The 27,935-nt window shown below is 35.0% G+C and overlaps 1 protein-coding gene across 1 annotated transcript; it reads right to left on the bottom strand.

Moving 5' to 3' along the window:
* Positions 1 to 12: 12 nt before the first annotated feature.
* Positions 13 to 26,065, bottom strand: LOC129257791 (serine/threonine-protein kinase DCLK1-like). Its single transcript, XM_064096426.1, has 6 exons — positions 25,293 to 26,065; positions 18,216 to 18,900; positions 10,740 to 12,838; positions 8,948 to 9,080; positions 7,227 to 7,394; positions 13 to 5,156 (listed from the first exon to the last, which is right to left on the bottom strand). Exons 2-6 carry the CDS (start codon positions 18,829 to 18,831, stop codon positions 4,951 to 4,953), a joined length of 3,222 nt encoding a protein of 1,073 aa, XP_063952496.1. The 5' UTR covers positions 18,832 to 18,900; positions 25,293 to 26,065; the 3' UTR covers positions 13 to 4,950.
* Between the last annotated feature and the right edge of the window lie 1,870 nt (positions 26,066 to 27,935).

Below are 27,935 nucleotides of genomic sequence, written 5' to 3'. Positions count from 1 at the left end.
AACAAATGCATGTATCTTTATTTGAATTTATTAGATTCTGCTTCAAGGCTTATTTTGTTTGCATAAGAAGAATACTTATTTGAAAAGAAAGATTATAATAGGTTTGAAAGGAGTGTAAAGGCACTATAATGCAGACATTATTTGTTTTCAATTTCTACTCTCACACAAAATCATTCTGATGCAACTATTTATCTGATTGTGTAAACATACCGAAGCAAGGTTTCAAAGCCACGATTGTGATTGGAAGGTTATTCCACAGACTTGAATAAACATTAATCATTTTGTGATAGAATTATCAAAACTTGAATTCTGGGCTCTGCCTTAAAAAAGACTTGTGATTGATCTGATTATCTTAAACCATGGAAAGCCATTAATGTCATAATTCTTCATCTATGAAAATTATAGAATGCCTCTCTGGACACATAGAGGAGTACACTGATTTGTCAAGATGATAATGTATTTTGGTGTTCCTGGCTTTCCATAGTTGTGACTCATCAGATCAATCATAACTCTTTGTAAGACATGTCCCTGTTCATCCATCTTAATACAGCTATTTAATCACATACTTTATTTCATTTTAAAAGTGACAAAAACTATAGTTTGTGCTACATTAGCCATTCTAACATAGAAAAAAAATCACTCCTTACTATGACTTTGAATACATTTACTTTAAACCATCTGATAAAAAAAAATATAATACAAAACATACTAGATTACTGTACATGATTTTTAAATCTAAGCATAAAAACATTTTTTCTTTCTGATTACAATAATACTACATTTTATTTTTGTTCAAGGTGTTATACTGTAATGATGGAAGAAATTGAACTGAAGAACATACAATAGAAAACATGCATATCATACTACAACAGTAAATTAAGTAGCTAGAGCACATGAGTACTGCACAGTGTATCTAATACATCTATTAAAGCTGCAAATAATGTCCAAAATGGAGACTAAAATAATCTAAGATATAAGATTATGAGTACATTGTAAATTCACAGAATAAGTGAATATCAGATGGGAAATCAACTAATAAAAGATAATTCAATATGAAAAAATAGCAAAGGGTGTACTTGCATCCTGTGACACCCCCAATAGCATTTGGCATGCCTTCATGTATACAACAGAGCTGCCAATCTAAACTGTTAAAAAAAAGACTATTCTTCATTTCCTTTTACCCTATTTTCAAGCATGAAATCCTATATTTCTTTTAAAATTTTGAAAACTCATCATTCTTACAAGTTTAAAAAATCCTATTTCTAGGATAAAAATTGTATTTAGTATTACTTTTCCCTTAAAAATCCTACTAAATATGATAAAATCCTATAATTGGCAGCTCTGATATCTTGAATGCTTCTACATAACCAATGTAGCCATTGTATTGCCAAATTATGATATGAGTTTTCCCCCATAATGAAACAGTGATTTCAAAAACTAGCAATCAAAATGAATGTCCTATTAAGATTCCAGATATTGAAGTAGATATTCTCAATCATGCATCTCAAACAAATTGTCAGCATCCAATGTGATGTTAATCTTCATGTAACCCAACAAAAAATATACTACATAATATTTTCCTTATCTTATAACCAAACCACTTCTTCTATTTTAGGGTGTTGCCAGTTATTGTACCAGAAAAACTGGCAATGGTAATGCATGCTTAATGATCTTAGATATGAATTTCGATTTGAATTATAAATTACATTTCAATTTTGATTAAGAAATATTACATTTGAATTTGAATTGTAAATATTAACATTTGATTATATGTGATGTATATATGTATATTACATTTGAATTTGAATCGTAAATATTAACGTTTAATTACAAGTGATGTGCATGTATATTACATTTGAATTTGAAGTTGAAATATTACATTTGATTTTCTTCAGAATGATGATTTTTTTATCAGCTTACCATAATTTGCACAGCACTGTACTTAAGAGATATATCACTATCATTCTTGGATAACATGTTTTAATAGTGGTGCACTAAATCATGACAACCTTCAGACTATTCTTGAATTGCTATGAATGATGACAAGTTTGAACTACATATACACACATACTATAAAGCTTTGCGTACTGTATTCCACACGCCAAACAGGAACATTTACAATCTTGGATTACTACAGAGTTGCTGATTTACGAGATGCTTCAACATTTTATACATCCAAATAGAACACGTAATAACAAACTTTTGTCAAATTTTTTCCGAGAGAAATGTATATGCAATAGATAGACAGAATATGTAAATATACTGCATTCTTTCTGCAAGAAAGCAGGATGAGAAATTGACATTTTGACATTTCCGATTGACATAAAACAAATAAACACAAAAAAGTATTAAATGAAACAACACAAACAAATGCATGATTCAGCATCATCTTGTACGTGCTAGAGAACAATAACTTGACGGAATACACCATACAGTATGGATTTGTTCTTTTCCTGAGTAACCATTTTTTTTCACTGAGAAGTTTAATTCAGCATATAGTCTGTGCATTTCTTGTCAGTCAATCACTTTAAAAAAAATTCTTATACATGGTCCTATCAAAATGTTTTTTTTTAATTCCCCAAATATATTGTTTTTATTGTCCCAAATCAAGAAGCAAGAGAGGCAAGGCTCTTTGAATTTTGAAGACACAAACCATGCATGCCATCCATGCCAAGCTGGATACCAGCATGTCGAAAGATAGTCTCAACTGTTTGCAATTGAAATTTATGCCTCTGCCATGCCAGATCTGGGCCCCGTCTTACAAAGAGTTGCGATTGATCTGATCAACCACAACTATGGACGGCCAGCAACGTCAACATCTTAAATGCAAATTTGTTCAAAATATTTTCTAGATATGATGTATACTCATAAATTCATTGTTTTCTTGACAATTTTGTGTGTTCGCCTTTGTTTACAAAGGACATTTTGCAAATTTCCTGTAAAAAAAATTATGACATTGATGGATTTCCATAGAGTTACGATTGACTGGATCAATCATAACTCTTTGTAAGACACGACCCTGAAATTTAATGTCTGACCAGTATAAGTTCTAAAAATCTAATCAGAACACCATTAGTCTCCGGTACAGTACATCACTGTAAAACTCATATGACCCAAGATTGAAGGTGACCCTTCAAATTGTTCTTTAATTATCACAGCAAGCCTCTGTGACCTTCATAACCCCAAATTGAATAAGTACATTGAAACCTGTCTACAGTGACCACCCAAGGGAAACACAAAATGTGGCCTTGATAGACAGATGGCTGCTATAGACAGGTGCTTTTACACACGACCTGCCTCCATTGGAATCTGTTTTAGTGGTCACTATAGGCAGGTGGCTGCTATAGACAGGTTCTTATACACACAATCTTCCTTCATGGGAATCAGTTTTAGTGGTCATTATAGGCAGGTGGCCACTAATACAGGTTTGACTGTATCTATCAAGCATAAATTAGAAGTCAATTTCCAAATGATGTACTGGTTATATGAGAAAAAAAAAACCAGCCATGACTTGACTGATAACCTGAGAACGTAGTGGCTTCCAGACAGAAACCACCTTTGGTGGGCGGAGGCAGGAAAATGATGACAAAAATAAATTGTAAATTGCCTTCAATGTATACTATATATCAATAGATACTACATTGCTAAGCAGCCTCCAAAACTTCTTCATAACTGTTCTGATTAAAAGAAACTTTCATAAGTCTGAAATCTAACATCAACAATTATTTCCCACTGAATCCCAGAGTTTGTTGTAGATTCATTTTCACATGCCACAACACGTTCTGTGTTAATATTTTTGATATTGGTGTTACTTCATTTTTTGACATCAGCACAGCACCAAACTTGAAATAAGACTGGCTAACTCCAAGTCTAACTTGGTGTTTAGCAATATAATATCAATATTGTGATTTTGACCATTTTTGTAAATTCAGATTATGCTTCCAACAACAACGCTAACAATAAAGCCTAAACTTGACAATCATCCAATTAAGTAAGACCTGCCATAATACTGCATTCAAGGCAAATGATAAAAAAACATCACGGTCTTCCTTGCCACATGCAAACAAAATATCTGCACATTGAACATGAAATCACAAAGCTAACTAAGAAATCACGGTCACGTCACATATAACAAATATAACCCAGACATGAAATCATCAGAAACTGACTATCAAATATTAGTATTCCTGAGGTGTAAAAATCATTCCTCAAATACGCAGCCTTGAAAAGGATTCGTTCTACTGATTGACAGATTGATAGACAGGCTTCAAATCTATGTTTATCTATCACAAACAAGATTTATAGGATATCATAAAGACAGAGAATATATTTCAATTTTTGTCATAGCATGATGATATATATTCAATTTCGAATTGTCTTGATTATGATATATGGATACAAAAAAAACCAAAACCCTGCATTTACCAAGACTTCTTGAATATACAGACTTTATTCACAATATAATACAATTATTTCAGATTTTACTCAAACATATATTTGAAGATTACCTGGTTTTAATTTGAATCAGATTCACTCCTTATAATTGTCAAACAGTTCCTGAAATGGTAACAGGACATGTGCTCCTGCGACACTTGCTCCTCCGCAAGTTTCTCTGGAGATAATATGTGAAGGTTAGGATTGTCGTAGGGTTTAAGGTTCAGAATAATGTGAGGAATAGGATTAAGCTATACATTATGTTTGAAGTTCAGGTTGATGTCTGGCTTAATATATTGATTTTCAGTAGGAGCAATTGTTGCAGGAGCAAAGGTCATGGAACCAATGAATTGTTAATATCTAGATATACATAATAAATTACTAGTAAAACTTCCTGAATTGTCACTGGTGAGTGTATGATATATAAATATGAATATGAAGAATATTGTGCTAAAATAAATGCTCATACATATATATTTACACTAGGTCTTCCATTCACTTTGTGACATGACTGTTTCAGTTCTTGGGAGCGACTGGCTTCCGTTTCGCACTCCGTCGATCCTTAAAGTTCTTCTCAAGGTTCATCGACACCTCCCGCTGCAGGTTGATTTGTTTGCCTGCAGCGCCCTCGCTGGTGACCCACGGATGTTTGAGAACCTGACCAGCTGTGTAGCGTTTCTCTTTATCGACCACGAGGAGGTGGTTTATAAGATCCTTGGCAGCTGGAACAGGGAAGAAAAAAAAATCATAGTGGTTAATGATGAAAAGTAAGTTTATGGAAATGAAAAAGGAATAAATTATTTCAAAGGAACAAATTTGGAAGATCAGAGAGGTACTGATTAATATGTGATCAATCATGGATAAGAGCTTGTGAGAAAGAAAGATAGATTAAAAAGATAGATAGATAGATTAAATAGATAGATAGAGCGATTGATAGATAGATAGATAGAGAAGAATTGGAGGAGTTATGAGTATTTTTATTATTATTTTTTGGGGGGGGATATGTGCACTGAACTTGAAATAACAATTTCCCCAATCCCGAGGGGTTAGTGTTCTTGAATGGGTAAAATCCCAATAGATCACCAACATTAACTGTGATACTTGCAACATCTGACAGCATCCAATAAAACTTTATATTTATATAACTTTATACATAAAACTTTCAATATGAACAATGGGAAATACATCTATTTAATTAATTTAGAGGTCAGTTCTAACACCACCCTCATTTCAAGAATGGAATAATGACTAGACCTTATCAACACCATCAAAAAGTTGATTTGAACAAATAAGAAATACAAACAAGCATACCGGTAATGCTGAATATTCATTAAAATCTGATGTCAAATATTGAAATGTATGAAATTCTAAAGTTTAAAAGAAAAATATCACCCCTACAAAATGCTGATTTAAACAAACATAATGCTGGATATTCATCAAAATCTGATGTTAAATATTGAAAATTATAAAATTATAAAGTTTCACTTCTTTTCACAAAAACAGTTATATGCATGATGAGGTTCATATGCAAATTAGAAAGTAGACATCACACACTCACTATTTCTTTTGTATTTTATTATAAGAAATATATCATATTTCATTTTTTTTTTATTTAGTTGACAATAAGGAAACATCTCCATTGAATCAAAGCATGTTGAAAAAATTTCTAAACAGTATTAATTTAGTGATAGTTTCTTTTATTTTTGGATTGCAATGAGTATTTATTCATTTCGGTTTCAAATTTATAAAAGAAAAGTTAAATTGGAAGTATTCTACTTTAATTAATTGCCAAATTTCATTTCATTTAATTTTATATCTGTATGAATTTCGTACTTGCTGGAAATGAGAAAATGAAATGAGATTAAAAACTGAGACTGACTGAATCAATAGCAATCCCATCTATTCAAGGAGGAATCAAAACTTATTTCACATTAAGAGCGGAAAAAAGGTATTTAATTTCTTACATGATAACATACAAAAGAAAAAAGTGCCTGGCTGACGTCATTTGTACACGAACTTGGATATAACTGCTTTGATAGATTTAAGCAAAATTTTAAATGCCATAACTCTCTATTTCACATCCAATTTAGATGAAATTTTTAAGTATTATTTTTTGTTTAATTTTTTTTCTCTTTTCATGCAAATCAACTTTTAGTTGAGGTGGACTTGCTCTTGGAGAATGATTAAAGGTCAAGTCCACCCCAGAAGAATGTTGATTGGAATAAAAAGAGAAAAATCAAACTAGCATAACGCTGAAAATTTTATCAAAATCGGATGTAAAATAAGAAAGTTATCATGGCATTTTAAAGTTTTGCTTATTTTTCACAAAATAGTTATATGCACAACTCAGTGACATGCAAATGAGACAGTCGATGATGTCCATCACACACTATTTCTTTTGTTTTTTATTGTTTGAATTATACAATATTTCATTTTTACAGGTTTGACAATAAGGACCAACTTGACTGAACCATAAGGTATTAAATAATGCTAATTCCACAAGTTCAGGGAGGATTAATCGTTGTTTCACTTGACAATGAGGAGAAAATTAGAAGATTTCATACAATAAAATACAAAAGAAATATTGAGTGGATGATGTCATCAGTCTCCTCATTTGCATACCGACCAGGATGTGCATATTGTGAAATTAAGCAAAACTTTAAAATGTCATAACTTTCTTATTTTACATCCAATTTTGATGAAATATTCAGTGTTATGCTTGTTGGATTTTTCTCTTTTTATTCAAATCAATTTTTTGTTGGGGTGGACTTGTCCTTTAAAAATGCACCAACCTGAGGAGATGTTATCCCAGTAAGGTGAGACGTAAGAGAATTCTCCTGCTTGGATGAGTTCAAAGAGTTCTTCTTGGTCTCTATCTGGGCTCCGGAATGGCGGGAATCCACACAGCAGGATGTAAGTGATGACTCCTATCGCCCACATGTCGACCTCCAAACCGTATCCTACAAGAATACAAACACATCAAATATAAACAATTTCAATGAGATAATGTTCTGGGGCCCGTAACACAAAGCTTAGCAACGATCGTAGAACATTTTTCTCTGATTGATTGCATTGACTATAATCAATCGTGAAAATCAAGCATACAATCAATCGCTAAACTTTGTGTTACTGGACCTGGTTAGCATCATATTGCATGAATCTTGGCTATCAGGTATGGGGAGAGAGACAGACAGAAAGATGCACGCAGAGAGCGAGAGGAAGGACAGTCAGCATTATGAATCCTGAAAGATATACACAAACATACACACAACAAATAAAAACAGCTTTATGTTGTAAATGAAAAAAAATCAAGATTTTTGAAAGTCAATTTTACAGATCTTAAAGTGAACTATTACTTTTAAATGTGCCTTTTGTAGTAGGCATATATATGCTGACCCGACATATCGTCAGTGATTTTATGAACTGGCTCAAACCTCGCATGGTTTTCCAAAACATGATTTTGAGAAAATCGCATTCAAAGTTTGGATGTTCTTCAAATGCTCATAACTCCGCGTTTTGAATAAAACAAGATCAAATATTTATACCAATTTAAAGCATACATATACAACATTTTGTTCGTAATTCGTATTCATTCTTTCAATATTTGACATGAAGCGCATGTATGCATTTCAGAAGCTACTAATTTTTACCCAAAACAGGGGGTTTGAGCCAGTTCGTAAAATCATGCCATGTGCATGATTTTTATCAGCACAAACCACATACGCACAGCATCTAGGTCGGGCCTTTGACCTACGCGCGCCATAACATAGACTGTATAGTACACAAAGAATGGTTTGAAACAGTTCGTAAAAATAAAAGGAGGGGGTTGAGCCAGTTCGTAAGAAAATTAAATATGCTCTTATTCTTTAAATACTAAAAATTTTAATCTGAAATTTGGCAAATCAATAGAGCGAATCAAGGGCTTTCAGAAATGCAAACAAATAAATTCCAAAAATTTGATCGAAAATCAGGTTTGAGCCGGTTCGTAAAATCACTGACGATATGTTCCTGCAACAACCATCCCTGCATCAATTTTTCTGAAGACAAAAGGGCTGGTATTGGTGTTGTGACAGTATAGTTTGGTTCTAAATAATGTGTAAGTTAGGGTTAGTGTTGGGATTCATCTGAAGCTCAATGTACGGCAGAGATGCCAACTTTTGGAAATAACAATATAGGATTTGGAACTGACATCCAATTGTGTTGCTTGGATCCTAAGTCAGGAACTGAGAGCTCTGGGTTGCTACATGCAGATGCTCTCTGGTGCAATCTGAGCCTTGTTTTGCAGTAGTGACATGTTAAAAAACTAACACAATACCAAGTATCTAAACATGCTTTTTCTGGCACGATTTAAAGTCGGTGATAGTAAAGTTGAGAGTTGGGGCCATTTTTTTTTTTGGGGGGGGGGGCTTAAGATGGAATCAGGAGGGTTGGTGTCTCTGTGTACAGATGAATCCATGGAAGCAATTGTCACTGAGCAAGTTTCATGGATTCAACAACAAGCACATCTAAATACCTGTCTCTCCCAGGATCTCAGGTGCCACATAGGTGGGTGTGCCACACACAGTATAGATAGGTGCCTTCACTTCCATCGCAAGACCAAAGTCAGCAAGCTTCAGGGTTATCTCCCCCGACTCGGATTTGTTCACCTAAACACAAACGATTCAGAATGAGATTACACATGTAGTTACAGCTACATTCACAGTCAACAAATACATGTACCGTAAGGGCATTAGTATTCAACCCGTTTGGAGAGTTTCCTAAAATATATAGAAATATAGAATTTACCTGAATTTCAGACTCGTCTTATTTCCAAGAGCAAATGCTGGTTATTCTTTTTCCGTTATTTTTTTCTTCAACCAGTTGACTGTGTGCGCGGGCGATCGAATTATACGGCGACGGATTTTGGTACTAGTATTCAACCCGTCGGCACTAGTATTCAACCTAGCGATGAAAGATGGCCCTATCTCTCAATCTGCCCTTGTCCCATCCGACTATGGACTAGACCATTTGAGATGAGACCAAACAGGGAATTAATCAAAGCCAGAGATTTACATAGATCTAGATCTAATTTAGCAATCTAAACCCTTTTGAGATTTGCTATCAATCCTCACTAGGTTGAATACTAGTACCATTCAGTGCAAAAGGCCATCGCCGCATAATTCGATCCTCCGCGCATACAGTCGACAGATTGACAAAGAAAATATCGACAACAGATTACCCTGGAAATAACAAAGGTGTGAAATTAAGATAAATTCCCTATTTCTAAATATTTTGGGGAATATGTCAAAATCTTTGAATTATACCGGGTTGAATACTAGTACCCATACGGTACACTACTTGATCATGAACAGATCATATTTTTTAAGAGACACAAATCAAAGAAAATGTATGAAGGAAATGCAGGGTTCCCACAGAAATTTGAATACAGAATTCCATTACTTTCCATGACTTAATTGCTGCTTTCCATGACTTCCTGTGAAGTCGCGGGAGTTATGTAGAATTTGAGATGTCACAAAAATGGGAAAAATGGAAATCATGAACACCAATTATGATAGCAGAGTATGAGAGTTGCGAGACACGGCAAACTGGAAAGCTGCCATAGCCAAGAGGTAAATGCAATTCCATGACTTTTAACAAATTTTTCAAATTCCCTGACTTTCCATGACCACAAATTTTTTCCAGGATTTTCCATGACTGTGGGAACCCTGAAATGGTTTGAAATTAAATTATTCCATTTCTTCCAATGTCAGCATACATATTCATTAAACAGATCACAGTACAAACAATATCAATTGCATTTATGTCAGTCAAGGTGAATGAATCACAACAGAATTTTAAATAATGCCATCCTAATTGATGACACTGTTACTGCATTTCAGAGGAATGCTACTCCATTATGACTTTAGACAAGTGCCTAAATGTAAAACAAACATACTCTAAGACTTGATGAACATACTCCAGGACTTGAAAAGAACCACATAAAAAATTACTATAATAGTAATTTGCAATCAAACTATTTCTTCATAGAATACCAGATTTTTATTGGCATATTGCTCCATAGCAACTATTCCATGAAGAGTAACTGCAAACTTGCCATTACAGTAGGTTTTATGTAATGGACTCCAGGGGCCTGTTTCATAAAGACTGACAGTTTTCGTAAATTTAGTCGTTATTGTAACTTCCATAGAAAACATGAGAGTGATTAGCTGCTGAGCCCTGTTATAGTAGTTGCCATAAATGGAAAAGTTACAATTAACTCTTTATGAAACAAGCCTCTGATTATGATTTCTCTTCCTTGGACTTACCAGCAAGTTCTCAGGCTTCAGATCACGATGGACGACATTCAGGTCATGAAGGTACTTGAGGGCCTTGGCAAGGTCAGTCACCATCAGAGCAGCATCTCTTTCTGTGAACTTGACACTCTCTGTGATAGCATCAAAGAGATCACCTCCGGTTACGTACTCCATCACAAGGTAGATATGGCCCCGAGTCTCGTACTCCTCGTACAGCCTTACGATGTTGGGATGACGAACATGCTTCATAATAGCAATCTCATTTTCCACCATGTGTTCTTTGTTCTTAACCTTTGCCTTCTCGATGACCTTCATGGCAAACACATCCCCTGTCTCCTTCTTGGTGGCTTCATGGACATCGGCAAAGTTTCCATCACCAATCTTAGCCCCGATATCATATTTCACCAAGATATCAGACTTCTTGACAAGAGTTCTAGGCTGGTGGATGAATCTTTCTTCAGGTGTTTCTGGAGTAGGAGTGTTACTTTCATCTTGTTTGTAGACAATGTTATCATTGGCATCGGTTTGAGAGTCAGGAGAAGGAGAATCCTTCTGGTTGGAATCCTCCTCTGCACGTCTTTCCACTTCCTTCCTCAGGTCAGCCTCAAGCCGTGCAAGTCTTTCTGCTTCTCGTTTCTTGCGTTCTTCCTCCTGTCCCTCTTTGTATCGAAGCGCTTCTTCTGCTTTCCTCTCGGCTTCATCCCTTGCTTGTTTCTCTGAGAGAGCCCTGCTTTGTGCTTCCTCCCTGGCCAACTTCTCTGCCTCTCTCGCTTCTCGTTCTGCCTCTTCTTTCTCCTTGAGCCTTTGTTCTTGTTGGATCCTCTTCTCCGCTTCCTCGCGTGCCCTCCTCTCTGCTGATGCTCTCCTTGCTTCTTTTTCTTTGACATTTATTTCTGCTTCAAGTCTTCCTCTCCTCTCTGCTTCTTCTTTTCTTTTGAGATCTTCTTCATCTCTTTTCCTCTTCTCAATCTCAAGCTTTGCATTTCTCTCTGCTTCCTCTCTCCTTGATGTTTCATTCGCTGCTCTCCTTTCCGCTGCTTCCCTGGCTTCTCTCTCTGCCAGAGCTTGTGCTTTCAACCTGGCTTCCTCTATTTTACGCTGTGCATCAGCTTCTAGGAGTTCCTGCAGCTTCTGCCCCTCTTTTTTCTCTCTTCTCTTCAATTCTTCCTCCTTTGCTTTCAATTCTGCCTCTTTTCTTGCCAGTTCATCTTCTCGCTCTCTGTCCTTCCTCTCTCGTTCACCCTGCTCCTTCATCTTCAACTCTTCTTCCTTTAATCGTAATTCTTCTTCTCTCTGTTGTAACTCGGATTCCTTTTTCTTGATATCTCCCTGCATTCTCTCCTCCAATTCCTTCCTTCTCCTCTCCAATTCCTCCTCCCTCTTCCAATCACTGTCCTTTTGATTAACATTTAAACTATCGATTGTCAAATCTGACCCCCTGCTATCGTTCAACCTTGAATCACTGTCCTTCAGTTTATTTCTGTCTCTTTTGTTCTTTCCTATCTTGACTTCCTCATCACTTATTCCACTATCATGTTTTGCTCCATCTTTCTTTTTACCTTTCCTCTTACGGAAATTCTGGGCGTACGGACTGTCTGGGAAGAGCTCTTCATAAATGTCAAGAAAAGTATCCTCCGAGAGGCTGCTTCTAGATGGCGATGCAATAAACACTCCCTCCTTGTCTCTATAAAAATCAACGAGGCTTTTCACTTCCTTCCCTTTCACCGTATACAGCTTCCGTACCCTGTTGTTCTTGTACTTTGGCAGGCCAAAGGCATCTGAGACATCCTGGATCAATTGTTCGTAAGACTGTACACTACGTTTGTTGATCAGCAGAGACACCATCTTCCTAGGCTTGGGTCCAGTCTTGACAATCTTGACCACTCTTGGCTTGATGGGGCTTCGGTCTGAATGAAGGATGCCCAACGCTTTGGAATCTCCATCAAGACTTGCTCCAGCTTTATTCCTATGATGGGCAAAGGAGCCTGGGCCGGTGTGACCGGAACCAAAGGTAGTCCTGCCGTACATCTCTGCATACTTTCCTTCGGTCGGGTAGGATAACCCAACAGGTATGTGGGTGTAGAGATGTGCATCACTCTTTGGATCTCTCCCTGCAAATGGGAAGACAAAAAGATTGGAATATTGGTAAGAGACAAATGCCAAGCAGAAATAAGAAATAAATTCAAAGATAAATATTCAAAAGTGGATATCATTTTCGAATATATCTCAGTCTAGTGGATTTCTATCACAATTTCATTGGAATTGAGTAAATATCATAGGCAGTCACGTTATACATAATTCAGCCTTTTAATTTTGACATATTCAGGGTAAGGCCATTGTTCTACAGATCATATTTCTTAATAACAGCACAAATTAGACAAATTAAGAAGGTCACAACAATATCCAAGGCCAATGAAGATAGCATTGAGGCCAATAAACAAGGCATCCAATGCCAAGGCCTCTGATGGCCTAGAATTGATATAGACCCTGTACGTTCGAACAAAATAGTTACAAAATTAATGTATATTCACAGAATTATATGAAAAAACTTTTATAGTCTGAGAAACTAACATGTCAAAAGTAGTCTCCTATTCTTGTTCCAATACATCTCCTAATCATGATCCAGGATAAGTGAATGAATTACAGAAGTATCGATCCACAGAAATCAAAGGAAATGAGTTCAAGGAAAAAACGATCCCGATCCCATCATTATCCAACACCAATTAAACCAAATCTCAAGTACATCTTAATAATATGAAGTATTAAACAAAGCTCAAGTGTTTGTTTTTGGGGTATTGGTTTTGTTGTCATGGGATATTTCCTTCACACAAGAGGCTGAGTTGCAGAGCTATTGACAAATGCCAATAAAGTAGTGCAAGCCCATGTTTGTCCTATGGCACATTCCTAGTCCTTGTGCAAGTGGTTGCCATCGATACAACACATAAGCTGCTGTAGTGGACATGAACAGTCAACAAGCAGGTTGGGAGATTCACACCAAATGAAATTAGTCTGTATTTTCCTTCAAGATTACAAGTGGTGCTATATCATTTGTGAATTTTGGAATGGATTGATATCGGATATAAAATTTCAGTGACATTCTAATGTCAATCTGGAAACTTTTCTATATGTGTACATGTATTATCATCCCACTGGGCCCTTTTATGGAAATGATCAAATATTGATTCAACCCCCTTTCTTTGTCAACAGTGATAAAACAACATGTGAGTAAATAGACATTTCCATGGTTTAAGATGGCTGCAATCTTAAACTTTCCCTCACAGCCGATTGCTTAGTTTTACAAATGTAGGCATACTGATTCAAGCACAAGGCTAGAAAAAGCAAATTGCTACATTTTTATCGATGCAATAATTATATCATAGCTAGCATAATCCAAGGTAGTCTGCAGGCACAGACCCTGATTGATCATCAATAAATGGGTCATGAGACAAGTCAAAAGCACAAATACAACTTGTTGAGTGAGGTATACTAATCAATTTTTTTTTTTTGGGGGGGGGGCATTCGGTTGCAATTTCAGACGTCTTTCCTCAAATGTTGGGAATTTCCGCAGCAATCCCAATAATAATAATGATAATAATAATGATAATAATGATAATGACAATAATAATAATAATGATGGTAATGATGATGATGATAATAATAATGAATGCAATTCAAAACGCACCAAATCCTTCTCATTACAGATGCTCATAGTGCTCAAATGAAAAGGGAGCAAACAAAATAACAAAGGAACACAGTCTAAGTATTAAAAATCACTGATAAAAATACATATAAATATGTACGTGTACTGTAGGTAAGTTTTTTTTTAATTACCTTGACAGGCACAAGTGCAGCGACGACAGCATTTTTGTTGCCTACCCCATACATATTTCTTAAAGTAGATTGGATGTCCATTTGACATTTTCAGCATTAAATAAATCCACTTTTCAAATGTGCATGCTTGATGGTAGCACTATACATGTCGTTCACACTATGCATGGGCAACGTTTATTTCATCAACAGTCCTAACGAATATCTTTGTGCAAAATTCACCCATTTCTGTCGCAAAAATAAAATGAAACCACAAAGAAGCCACGTTTCCACTGAGTATATCCTATGATAATGAGCACTTTAGTAGCACGAGAGTACATGCAGACCCTGTGTTACATGTAGGAGAAGTCACAAAATACAAGTGGATAGTTGAAAAAGATTTCATCGTTTTATAAGCACTTTGGCAAATATAACATTGTTTGTACTCTATAAAAATATTCTTTCTTGTTTGAACCGGCTTGCAAAAGTTCCATCTTAAGTGGAATGAGATGGGCGATTGACATCATACATCAAGCATGGTATACAATTAATAGGTCTACAGGATGGGGAAATAGAAATCACCATGCTTTGTATTCTACTTGACTCTTCAAGTCTATAATTTTTTTTTTATGCCCAGTCTATTCATTCGACAGCAGGTTGATTTCAATAAATATGAAAAATCAAACGGGTTTCATTGAAAATTCATCAAGTGTTGTGAATATAGAAATGAGTAAAGAGGGGGAGAAAGTACCGGGGTACTTTAGTATTACTAGTACTTAGAATGGGAAATGAAGTACCAATAAAATAAAGGTTATGAAATACAAACCATCCTGTCCACGATGTTTGCCTGATGAGTTTACACTAGGACTGCTTCCCATTCAAGGATGGTTTATTCCATAAAATGCATGAATAAGATGCTATTAGTAAATTTATTCACAATATGAATGATACTGGTATGTTAAAATCCTGATCCTGATTAAAACAATGTACATGCTGGTAAACTGCCCAAAAAGTGTTATATGTAGTCCAGAAATATCCGCAAGAATGAGAGAGATGTCAGAGTTGCTACTTCATCATTCTGGCTTCTAACCCTAAAATCAAATTCAAATTTTGTGGAAATGAGAATGCTAGCTTCTTCTCTCACAAGTTGTTTTCTTCTAATCAAGAACCACAAAAAACATGTTTAATACATGCACAGATCATTATACAGTACACCTTAACAAGATTATACTCATGTACTTCAGATTAGTCTTCAAACATGGAGATTATCAAGATTATTACCCTGATAAGCCAAAGATCCTTAAAGGTAGCTAGGTTTCATTGAGGTAACATGGGACCGATCTAGAGGTAGGCACGTGAACACCTGCCTCAATAGGGCAAATATCTAGTGGTTTGCATACATATATGTATCTGACAGTAAAGTATCTTGAAAATAGTTGGTACGTAATCAAAATTATGAAAAAAATACAAGTGTCTGCCAAGGTTGCAAATTACAAGAATATTCACACAAGCAGGAAGGCAAGGTAAAATATAATGCTCATTCCTCGTTATACATTGAAGAAATATAATTATGAAGTATTGCTCACTTATTAAATGTACAAGAACTTTATATAATTTTGTGTCAGTGTGAATGCAAAGAATTATTACTACGGGCCTATATTTTCAATAAAAATAATGTTCAATATGCTGCTATGGTAATTCTCATAGTAAAAGGGCTTGGCAGTCTTATTTGACAGCCAATTGAAATAAATGTTTTCACAGTCATTCTGAATACCATTTGGCAAAGTCAATACCGTAAACTAAACAAAGCCAACTTGTAATTATGAAGAAGGATCTCATTATTTTTAGGCCTGAGAAAGTTCTCATAATTTATGGGTATTTTTTTTTATCATGAAGGTGTGAATACACCTTATTCATTCATGAGCATTCTTAAAAAAAAAAAGTACACATCCACATATGTAAATGTAGCATTAGCAATCAATATGGGTTTCAAAGTCCAAAGTGAGATGGGTTGTATAAATTGTTTTTCAACTTTGATGTTTGAACTTCAAACGATCATATGCAAAGGTCTCCATTAACAAATGTGAGAAATAAAAATAAATCTGTAATCTGAAATTGAAAAAGTATAAACTTGTAGAATCAGCTACATGTACATAAACAAGTACTGAGGCAATGCAGAACATTATTAGTTTCACTCTCATTATAAGATTCACCATAAATTTCTTAATATTAGTTAACAGCACAAAGTACCATACCACAGTCATGAAAATATCTGGTACATTTTTACATTAAGTCCATTCTACCTTGATCATACATGTACGTCAACAAGAAACAAGAATAGCTTACCGCTTTTCATTAGTAGCAATGACGTGAAATGTACATGTTCATGGATGAACAGACAAAATGAACAGATCGCATCAATAAAAGATTGAATGTACATCCATTCATATAGTCTGCCAATTATTGACTACCGTAACTGACAAAATATCAGTTACCATTTTTGACAGCTGCATAAAACTTTTGTGAAAATATTGTGTTGAGCTTTCAAGTATAATATACAGTCTCCAATTGCCGGGCGTATAAATTTTGATATAAAGAAATTAAAAAACAGGCTACTCTCTATGAATTTTCCAGCGTGTCCTACTTTCCTGAAGGGGTTATATCTATTGCAGTATGTATGCATGAAAATGCAATTGAGGTAATTTAGCCTGAGGAACTTTCTGTCCACCAAAGTGGATATCAAATTAGGTTACATAATCTACATTGGTAGTTGAGCTTTTAATGCAACAATCTATTTGTTCAGCTCTCCTAACCATGAACAGTCAAGATAGCAACACCAAGCACAGGTTTCTTCTATTTGCTCTGACAGGATCCACAACAGAGCAGCTAAAGTATATTGTTTACCGTTACCATGCAAATGGCTTGTGACATGCAGCGTCGAAATCTACTGATAATAGTTCATTTGGTGGTTGTAAGTTTCTGTGGTTTATTCTGGCTCATGCCTCCATAAAAAATTCTCTCTGAAGGGGGGGGGGGGGGTAGAAAACTAAGTGTATATGCTCACGATTTGCCCTAATGGACATAACAATAATAATTTCGGTCATTTGATTTGAGATAAAATGAACACAGTTGTGATAAAAATGGGGATGCAAGCGTATTTTCAGACAAAGTACGTGTGTACAAAGATTACAGACAGAAAATTGCACTTAACTGTGCACATGACATGTTGACAATGACATTTCCCTATAAAACACTGAGATACATCGTAGCATTCTAAATTTGGCTTAAACAATAATGTTTCACTTCAAAGGACTAAAAGGGCAACCCATAGAGGTTGATAAATAGGGTATCCCTACATGTAACTCCTCCACTCTTTTAAACAGCCCAATGTATGCCCTTTGGATTCACTAATAAATTAATGTATGGGACCACACACAAAAAGTCAGCCCAAATATTGCAGCTGTTTTATTTCATTATCATTATGAACTTAATATGAATTATGGTTTCAAGAAAAATCCTCAGCTCAGCAGAATTTGCTCTATTTGCCTTAAAATGAAAAGAAGTTGAAAGCTTACAAGTACTTTTACCCACATATAAAATATTAAAACCTTTTTATACAATTTCTTTCAGGAAAATATTTTAGTCAATGTGAGTGCAATCAAACTCGTATGTGATACTTACTTTGGGACCCTGTATTCCAACCAGGAAATCCTGTAGAAGATGCATACTTCAATTTCTTCAACCTCTCAAAAGAAGCACAGACATAGGACTCTCCGTTCTTGAGTTCCTCAATGTCTCTGACCTTCGTCCCATCTGGCGTAAAGATCTGTCTTACGCCGTAAGGGAGCTTCATGTTCCGCGTCAGGTCACTCAGAAGGTCTTCAAACGAAGTGTAGCGATGCGGCGTTATCAACATCTTCTTCCCCTTGAAGAATCGGTCACCGTTGCGGTAGAAGATGATCTGACGTGGTCGTCTCCTCTCCTGGTACTGTTCGCGGGTCAGGTCATGGAGCTGCTGGGAAGCAGCGGCCATTGTCCTTGGGGACACCTCGGATGGTTGGAAGCTACGAGGGGACAGCATGTTCGTCGGCATCGACAGGGACGAGACTCTGTCGTTATGTAATGAACGAGGACTGAGTGAGGTGGCCATGGCCGTCGGTGGGTCTGTATGGGGAGGCCGTCTTTTGCTTTTCCTGGCTCGGACCGTACTACCTGGTATTGGGTACTGTAGCAATGTGTCGTGCCCGGATGATGCCATCCAACCATTTATAGGCCTAGGTTGCCTTGGCTTGGTCATGCCATCAATCTGCAAGTATACTCTTCTTCTCTACATTATGCTTTGTTTTTCTTGGCTTGGAGTACAGAGCTGCAATACAAAATGAAATATAAACAAAAACATGCAATACATGGGTACATCGGAGCAAGAAGACAACAATTGAACATCTTTGAATCTAGTGGGGATGATGAGGGTAAAGTGAAAGATTCATTTTTCTTTTTTTTCTTTTTCAATTAAAAATTAGAGTATAAGTTGCAGGCAAAAAGAAATGAATAATGAAATTATATTCAGCTAAAACAAATAGAAAAATTTAAAAAAAAATAGAAAAGAAAAGATGTATGCATGAATTACTCGAAACATTTCATGAAACACTTCCTCCCCATACACATATCTCTATTTCTCTCTCTCTCCCTCTCTTATGAGGAAATAAATATTTCCAAATTAAATAATAAATTCAGTATTGATAGCATTAGCACTATTATCGTCATGTCAAATTTTCTAACTAAGTGACCAGTGCAGCAACACTGACATTCTAACTAAAACAATCTGTTCAATAAAGGGCAATCATTTACCAGCATTCAGACCCCTAAATCAATCATACATGTAAGTCTTACAACTTAGGACCAACCTGCTACTTGCAGGAGAAAAAATACAATTGATTGATAGTTGCAACTAACATACAAAAGAATAAAGAAATCTGATTTCACCTCTTTACAAGCTCAAATCAAAACTCTCATTAAAATGATTAATTCTCAAATATCGGCTCTTTATCACGAGGAGCGTAATTTTTCATGATTGATGGATGATTGATGGATAGATATGTAGATAAATACATAGATAGATAGATATTTTGACAGATATACAGAGATACTGTAGATTGAAACATAGATTGCTAGTAGCAATTAACAGTATACAAAAGAAATAGAGAAATATAATTTCCTAGTTAAGATCTGAGTTCACCTCTCTACAAGCTCAAATCATAATTAAAATGATCAATTTTCTGATAATACCGGCTCTTATCAAGAGGAAATGTCACGTTTCCTCCTCTTCAAGCAGACCAAGCTCACATCTTTCTTTTCCTTAAATTCCTTCACAATTCTCACACTTGAGAGTAACTCAAGCATCTAAAGTCAAATTAGATGATTGAGGATATAAATGCACTTAATACAGGAAACAGAGTTTTTAAGGAAGTAGGCTTTCAAGTCTGGATTCAGGTCACTTTACTATGTAATTTGAAAAGAATTATACGGAGAAAAACCAAACTAAAAACTTCAGGAAATGCATGTCTACATAGACATCTAGGCATTTACAATATTTAACTGCATTTCCCTGATCTGAGATGAGGAAATATTTTGTCTCATATATGCTGCCAAAGCAACATACTGTACGGAAAGTGTACATTCAGTGCAAGTCTGCATCATATAGGGAATTGCCATCACTTTTATGTGATCCTAGCATTGAGACAACAGCTTAAGCATAACGTGCCGATGAGGATTTACAGTGAAGATTAAAAATATTCTGCACCCTCACACACTGTATGCATTATTTGCATGGTGCACTTCTATGGAGACAGAGACCCTAATCTTTGACCGTGAATGACATCATCGAGTAAGAACATGCAGTGAGATTCTGATCATGAACACAACCCTCCGTTGAGTGAACCATCTACTAGTATATCCCAACAGTAAGTAAGCATATAATTATAATAGTATTGATATGAAACATTATATGGGGCTTAATATGATAGAAAACTCAAAACAATGAAATACACAATTGATTGAAGAAAAGAGAAGAGAAGATTTGAAAAATAGAAAGATTTTATAGATAAGAGAGTGAACGAAGAATTAATAAAACATATTTTAGAAATACGTAAGAAAATCATAAAGAAGAAAACAGAAAGAGAGAACAAAATATACATAAGAATTAATAAAAGATGAAAATATTAAAACAAGATACCTAAAAATTCATAGAAAAAAAAAGATAAAAAACCCAGAAAAGTTGAAAAAAAAGAAAATGTTTAAGAATTGATTGAATGCGCATTTTCCCTTCACTGGAATAGGTACGATCACAGCGCATCTCGCGATTACCACTGACGTTTGTTCTAATCTCAACGACCCTTGCATGTGTACCTCATGTTTTGATAAGGAATTTCATGCCGTGTTCATTCCAGACGATTGCCCAGTGTGACACTAGAGAGACAGAGACAGATCTAAATGGGGTATTATTTTCAGAATATTTCATTGTAAACAAATATCAGCAGTGATTTTCTTGGGTTTGTTTTAAATTTGAGCTTTCTTCCTTTCTATCTTTCTTTCTTTTAATTCCTTCTCTCTTCATCCTTTCCTTTTTTCGTTTGTTCGTTTGTTCATGCTTTTTTTCTATCTTTATTTTCAATCCCACTTTTTCCTCCCTTTCTTTCTGTGTCCATTTATTTTCTTATTTTTCCTGTTTTTCCTTCATTCATTTTTCTTTCTTTCCTTCAAATTTCTTACTTTCCTTTTTTCTGTATTTCCTTCATTCCTTAAAGTTTCTTTGCTTCCTTCTTCCTCTCCAATACCTAATCATTCTTTTTTTTCTTTCCATCCTTCATTCTTAACCTTCATTATTTTCTTCTTTCTTTCTTTCATCCTTCTTTTCATTCTTTATTTTCTCTTTCCCTTCTTTCTTTCTTTCTTTCCTTTATTGTTATTTCCCGTTTTCCCCTTTTCTTTCTTTCAAATAATGAAAGACAAATTTTATTTTCCTTCTTTCTTTCATGCCTTTCTTTTTTCTTTCCTTCCTTTTTTTCTTAACTTCATTTTTTCTTTCCTTAATTCTTCTGTTCTTTCCTATCCCTGCATCTCTTTTTCTCTTCTTTTTTTGTTGTTGCTTATTTGTTTCATCCATTTTTCCATCCTCCCTTCCTATCCTTTTCTATCTTTATTCATTTTTTTTCTTTCATTCTCTCTATTTTTCTTTCTTTCTTTCCTTCCTTCCTTCCTTCCTTTCTTTCTTTCTTTTTCTTTTCCCTTATTTTTTCTTTGTTATTTCCTTCTTTCCTCCCTTCTTTTCTTTACATATTTCTCTTTTCTTTCAAAGAAAGAAGGACACATTTTTTCTTTATTCTTTCTTTCCTTCCTTCCTTTCATCCATTCTTCCATCCTCACTTCATTTCTTTTTCTTTCTTTCTTTCTTCGTTCCTTTCTTTCTTCTTTAGTTATTTTCTGTGACCCCCCTTTTTTATTGTGTGCCTTGGCTTGTTGGCCCCCTTAAAAATACATGAAAATGAATGTTATGAGAGGAAATTATTTAAATGGCATATTGACCCTATATTTTTGGTCAAGGCGGGCAAGATATTACAATGTAAATCACTGAAAAATACAATCATGAATTTACGAGGTACTGTTGAAATGATAGGGAAAAAAGTCAATGGTATATAAAACTGCAATACTTTCTTTTAGAGGGATAAAAAAAATTTTTGGGGAAAGTGAAATATATTTTTGGGCAATTATTTTCCAACTATTCAAAAATTTGCCAGACCAGGCAAGTGCTTCAAAAAAGTTGTAATGTATGTACACATACATGTACTGTATGGAAATGTGAAATAATTATGATTTCATGTAATAACAGGTTCACTCCTAGTACCAATGAGGTCAAAACATAACAGTATTGATCTCATACATGTGATGGCGCATATACATGTATATTGTATACCACGTGGTGCATATGAAGAAAGTCAGCATCTGCGGTAACACACAAATGTAAACAAGTAGAATGCCTCTGGCAGTCTCGCCTGCATTATGCAATTCGATATAGCAGCAGTGCTTCCTTTGAAAACAGCCAATGAATAATTAATCACAGAAGAAAACACTAATATGATAATAAAATATTATATCCATTGACCCCAAAATGATCTTAGACCATGATTATGTGACCTAAGACAGGGCTCCACACTAACCCTTTTTTCTACTGGTCCAACCTTTTCATGTCGGACCAGTCGGATACCCAGTTTTTTACTGGTCCGAACCTAAAATCTACTGGTCCCAAAAAATAAGGAAATTATTTTAAAATGGCGCAAGTTTATTTTGCTGTCCTTTCTTGTTACCCCCCCCCCAAAAAAAAATTGAAGGAATGAAAGACAAAAAGAAAGCAAGACAGAAAGAAAGAAAGAAAGAAAGAAAGAGAGAATAAAAGAGAGGAAGGAATGAAGGAACAAAAAAGAAAAGGTAAAGAAAGTATAGATGTGAAGAAAGGAAAAAAAGAAACAACTTAAGAAAGAAAGGAAGGAAAGAAAGAACAAAAATAAGAAAGAAAGAACAAAAGAAAAAAAAAGGAATGTAGGAAAGAAAGAAAGAAAGAAGGAAAGAAATGAAGCAAGCAATAAATAAAGAAAGAAAGAATAAAAGGCAGAAAGTAATGAAAGAAAGAAGCCATAAAAAAACAAAGGGTAAAAGGAGAGATGGAGAGAAGGAAAAAGAAAGAAAGAAAGAACAAAAAAAGAAAGAAAGGAAGGATTGAAAGAAGAAAGAAAGGAATTAAGGAAGAAATAAAGAAAAGGTAAAATGATAGATTGGAAAAAAGAATGAAGGAAATGAAAAAAGCAAACAAGCAATATAAAAAAGAAAGAAAAGGTAAAAGAATAGATGAAAGGAAAATAAGAAAGACCGAAAGATAAAGGAAGGAATGAAGGAAAGAAAGAAGAAAGGAAGCAAGCAGTAAAAAAAGAAAGAAAGAAAAGGTAAAAGGATAGATGGAAAAAGAAAGAAAGAACAAAAGACAGAAGAAAGGATGCAATGAATGAAAGAGAGAAAGGACTGAAAGAAGGAAGAAACAAAAAACAAGAAAGTGTAAAGAAAGGATGGATGGAAGAAAGAAACAAAGAAAGTAACAAAGAATGAATGAAAGAAAGGGTAAAAAGAAGGAAGAAAGAACTTGATTACTTGATTATGATGATAATTCCTCAAATTACCCCAACATGGCCAAAGTTCGTTGACCCTAAGTGACCTTTGACCTTAATCATGTGACCTGAAACTCAGGCAGGATCTTCAGCAATACACTATTACCCTTATGTCTAAGTTTTATTAGGAAGACTGCAAGATTTTTCTATCTCATCAACCACTTCATTAAACTGTCTGATTGTTTCAGATCTTGATAAAAATAGTGCAAAATAGAAATCTACCAAATTTCATAGTAATCCATGGATCAGTTTTTGAGTAATAATCAAATGAATTATGAATGAAATTCCACCAAATGCTCCCAATAGGCTCTGTAGTATAATTTGTCACAACACACACACAGCTGAAACACACGACCACACACAGAGTGCAGATGTTTTGTGTGCAGTTTTGCATTGCCTTTCTGGAGTAGTGGGGGAAGGGTATTTTGAAAGCAATTCTGACACTTGATCCTAAAGGAAAGGTGAAAAATTAGTATTTCTATTGGATTTGCCATTATCAATACTACAAAAATATGATACTTTTATTCACAAGATACGAGACTTTGAACTTCCTTTTTTAATGCCACATCAAAATTATGGTAGTAACAAAATGTAAACTAAGTAGGCTATTTGGAGCATTTTATTCTCTTTAATATGATACCAAAATCATTAAATTTGGATAACGGGATCATATGTCTTACTTCCCCAACATTATGCGACGCTCGCGTCCGTAACGTTGGAGAAGTACAATAAGAAACAAGATGGCGGCGTAACATCGGGACAAGTCTCTTCCGTCTTTTCACAATATTTTTTCATTTTTTTGATGAATTCTTGTTTTAAAAATAACAACGAGAGCATAGAAATGTCGGAAACGAAGTTTTATCCCATGTACATGATTTAGAGCTAGATCTTTTAGAAGGAAAGTAGAAATCTCGGGGGTGAAAGTTTCAGGTTTTGGCTAATTCCTTTGTGTGGGTCTATGAGGTAGAAGTCCTGGCTTCGTATGATGAGAGAAACCTTACGTTAGTAAATGATTTTTACTCTCTAGAAGCCGCCTGGCTATTCTGAACCCAGCTTGTTGCTGGAGCTCAGTTTAGCGGCCTTTCTACACTTTCAACACCAACACCGAAGACTACTTGAATTTTATTGAAATCACCCATTGATTGACTGATGTCTGCTTAGTGTATCTCATCTGTCGATCCTCCCATCAATCGATCAAGATTCAAGCCTGTAAAATTAAAAGTTAGTGTACTGTAACTAAGCTAAGGCTGTATAATTTGAATTTCTGTATTATTATAGCATAATTAGATATCTGTGCATGAAAATTGCATGCACATGCCATGCCAGAATGGTCGCATTTTGTTTGCATTTTTAGTTGATCTCCTCGTGCACTCTCAGTTCAGCGCACTCTCACATTCGCTCAAAACATCAATATGAATGATGTGGGACTGAACAAACCAATTTGGGTCCAATTAAGTCACAGCACCAACTCGACACAAAATCGTCTTAAAGGACATGTTTTTTAATCTGTGAATCATTATTTCACTATAATAGTAATTCTACTTACAAAATCCGTCACTCCAAAAATTATTTCCTTCTTTTTATGGTCAATTCATCCTCGGTGCGTAATTTTCATATTTTTCGGGGTAGAACCTGCGGCTGCGGTATTGATTTTCAGGAACACGGATATTGTCGTCAATATATTTGTCCAGGATTGTGACGTCATTAGATACTGGAAGCGGCGTTTCTTGGCGACCGAAGATTTCCATCAAACAAACCAGCTTTGCCCGAAAATTTTGATAATTGAAAGCTAAAACCAGATATCCGGGCAAGAGAAGGTTGAGGATTTTCATTTGAACCACTCATCGTATAATATTCTTTTGAACTATATATTTGTAAAAGTTAGTTCACAACAATAAGGGATTGATTCAGCTCCATCTTTGGTAAAAGATGTAGTCGGAAAATTAATTCTCTAAATTTTCACATCTAAGATGTCGTCCAAAGTGACCTGGGGAAAACGACCCCATTTTTATTAGACCTAATTTACATTTTTTCTCGCAAGAATTGGGTAGGCTTAACTGATTGAAATACATATTGTAAGATAAAGGGAACGCAGAAGGGTGGGGGTGGTAAATAGAATTTAAAAAGATGTCATTACATCTATTTTTGTCCTATTCGTATATTTTTATATTGGTTTATGCAAATTTGCTGTCATATTTTTCATTGAATTATGGAAATACAACGTAATTGAAAATTAATAGAATAAACTAGTTTAAAAAAATGAAGATGACAGTTCATTTGTGAATGATTTATTTGCGTATTCAGCCCCCCCCCCCCCCCACCTTTCAAAAAATCCTTCCGCTGCCCTTGCCTCTCAGTATCCCGAAAGGCATATTTACATATTATATATTCTTTTGTTAATTTTTTTATAACAGAGACACCAGGGCAATTAAACCCAAAGAAAAAAAATGCAATTTCCCCCAACTTGACAAACCATTTCTGATAATTAAAGGGATTCTCCGGGCTGAACATGTTTATATCTAAATAAATACAGTAAAATTCACAAAGCAAAATGGCGAAAATTTTATCAAAATCTGATAACAAATAGCGAAGTTATTGAATTTTAAAGTTTAGCAATAAAATGTGAAAACAGTTTGGGCTGATGATATCACATCCCCACTTTCCTTTTTTCACGTATATGAAATCATATTTTTTCCATTTTTTCATACATGTGTGAATGATGTCTCCTTTGTAATGAAATAAGTTGCAGCAAGTAATATTTCATGCACTTAATCAGTTATTATTCCAGTATTTTTGGTACTTAAAGGAAAAAAAATGAATAAACCTAATTTTATATAATAGAATACAAAAGAACAAGTGGGGATATGACATCATCCGTTTGCTTCAAATTCATGACTAGAACTGTTTCACCGGAATAATGCAAATCTTTAAAATGCCATAACTTTATGTTATTCCCTGTCCGATTTTGATCAAATTTTCAGTGTTTTGTTTGTCTGATTTTTCTTAATGTGTTCAAATCAAATTATCTTCAGACTGGAGTATCCCTTTTACTATATTTGGTTAGAACTTCCAGGGATATAGGCATTGTCGGCGCGCGGAAGCCAAAAAATTTAGGGGGGGGGGGTCCACCTGAAATTTAGGCTCGGTGTAAAAATGGCAGAGGTAATAATGGCAGAGGTAAAAATGGCAGAGGTATAAATGGCAGAGGTAAAAATGGCAGAGGTAATAATGGCAGAGGTAATAATGGCAGAGGTAAAAATGGCAGAGGTAAAAATGGCAGAGGTAATAATGGCAGAGGTAAAATGGCAGGGGTTATAATGGGAGAGGTAAAATTACAGCTCTAGATAAAATATGGCCTGTCTTAAACCCAAATGCAATGAATTGTCAAAAAGCCGCCGCATGTACATACATTAAATAAGTACATGTCACGGTTAGGCATTCCATCATCATTATGTCTTCATCGGCCTAACAATGCTATTTACGAATTCTTTGGAGGTGTACCGTGAACGCTTTTTAAAAAGAAATCAAACGACAGATATTTTTTCATTCAATTTATCTGGAGCAAAATGAAACTGCACTATTCTCATTCATCATTTTATTACATTCCTTTTTGTCTGGCTGTTTTTTTTTAAATCTAAAGTTTAGCCAGGTTTACCGATGCAAAAAGGAGGAAGAGTGGACATAAGAGAGGTGGAGAGATAGAGAGGGTTAGGGGGCGGGGAAAAACATATTGTGGTTAAATATTATGTCCTTATTTGTAATGTCGTCTGTACTATTCTCTTTAAATAGTTGAATGACAATAAGCATGCGTTCCCAGGCTTGGCACTGAATATGAAACTGATTATCAAAATCAATAATAATCTTGCTTTGACTGGTAAACCAATTTGGGGTCGATCGAGGGGGACCGTCTGGTTCATATTCTTTACATAAAAGAAGACCCTGAAACTTTACCACTGCATCCAATATGATATAAACGCCTTAATGGTCATAACCCTTGGAAGCGGAAGTACTGTTGGGTATTTTATACACCATAAGCAGCACCCTCTTGGTAATTAGCTTGGTATGTTAAAATGTAGAGATTTGATACAAATCTCTGTTATTTTTCAAACAGAAGAAAAAACATTGTTTATTATCTAATTGTTATTATTTTTATTGTAATTCTTTTTATGACCTAAAAGAACTTCATTTA

The sequence above is a fragment of the Lytechinus pictus genome, chromosome 3, assembly GCF_037042905.1.
Source record: "Lytechinus pictus isolate F3 Inbred chromosome 3, Lp3.0, whole genome shotgun sequence".
Classification (NCBI taxonomy): domain Eukaryota; kingdom Metazoa; phylum Echinodermata; class Echinoidea; order Temnopleuroida; family Toxopneustidae; genus Lytechinus; species Lytechinus pictus.
This window is presented reverse-complemented; position numbering and strand designations above follow the sequence as displayed.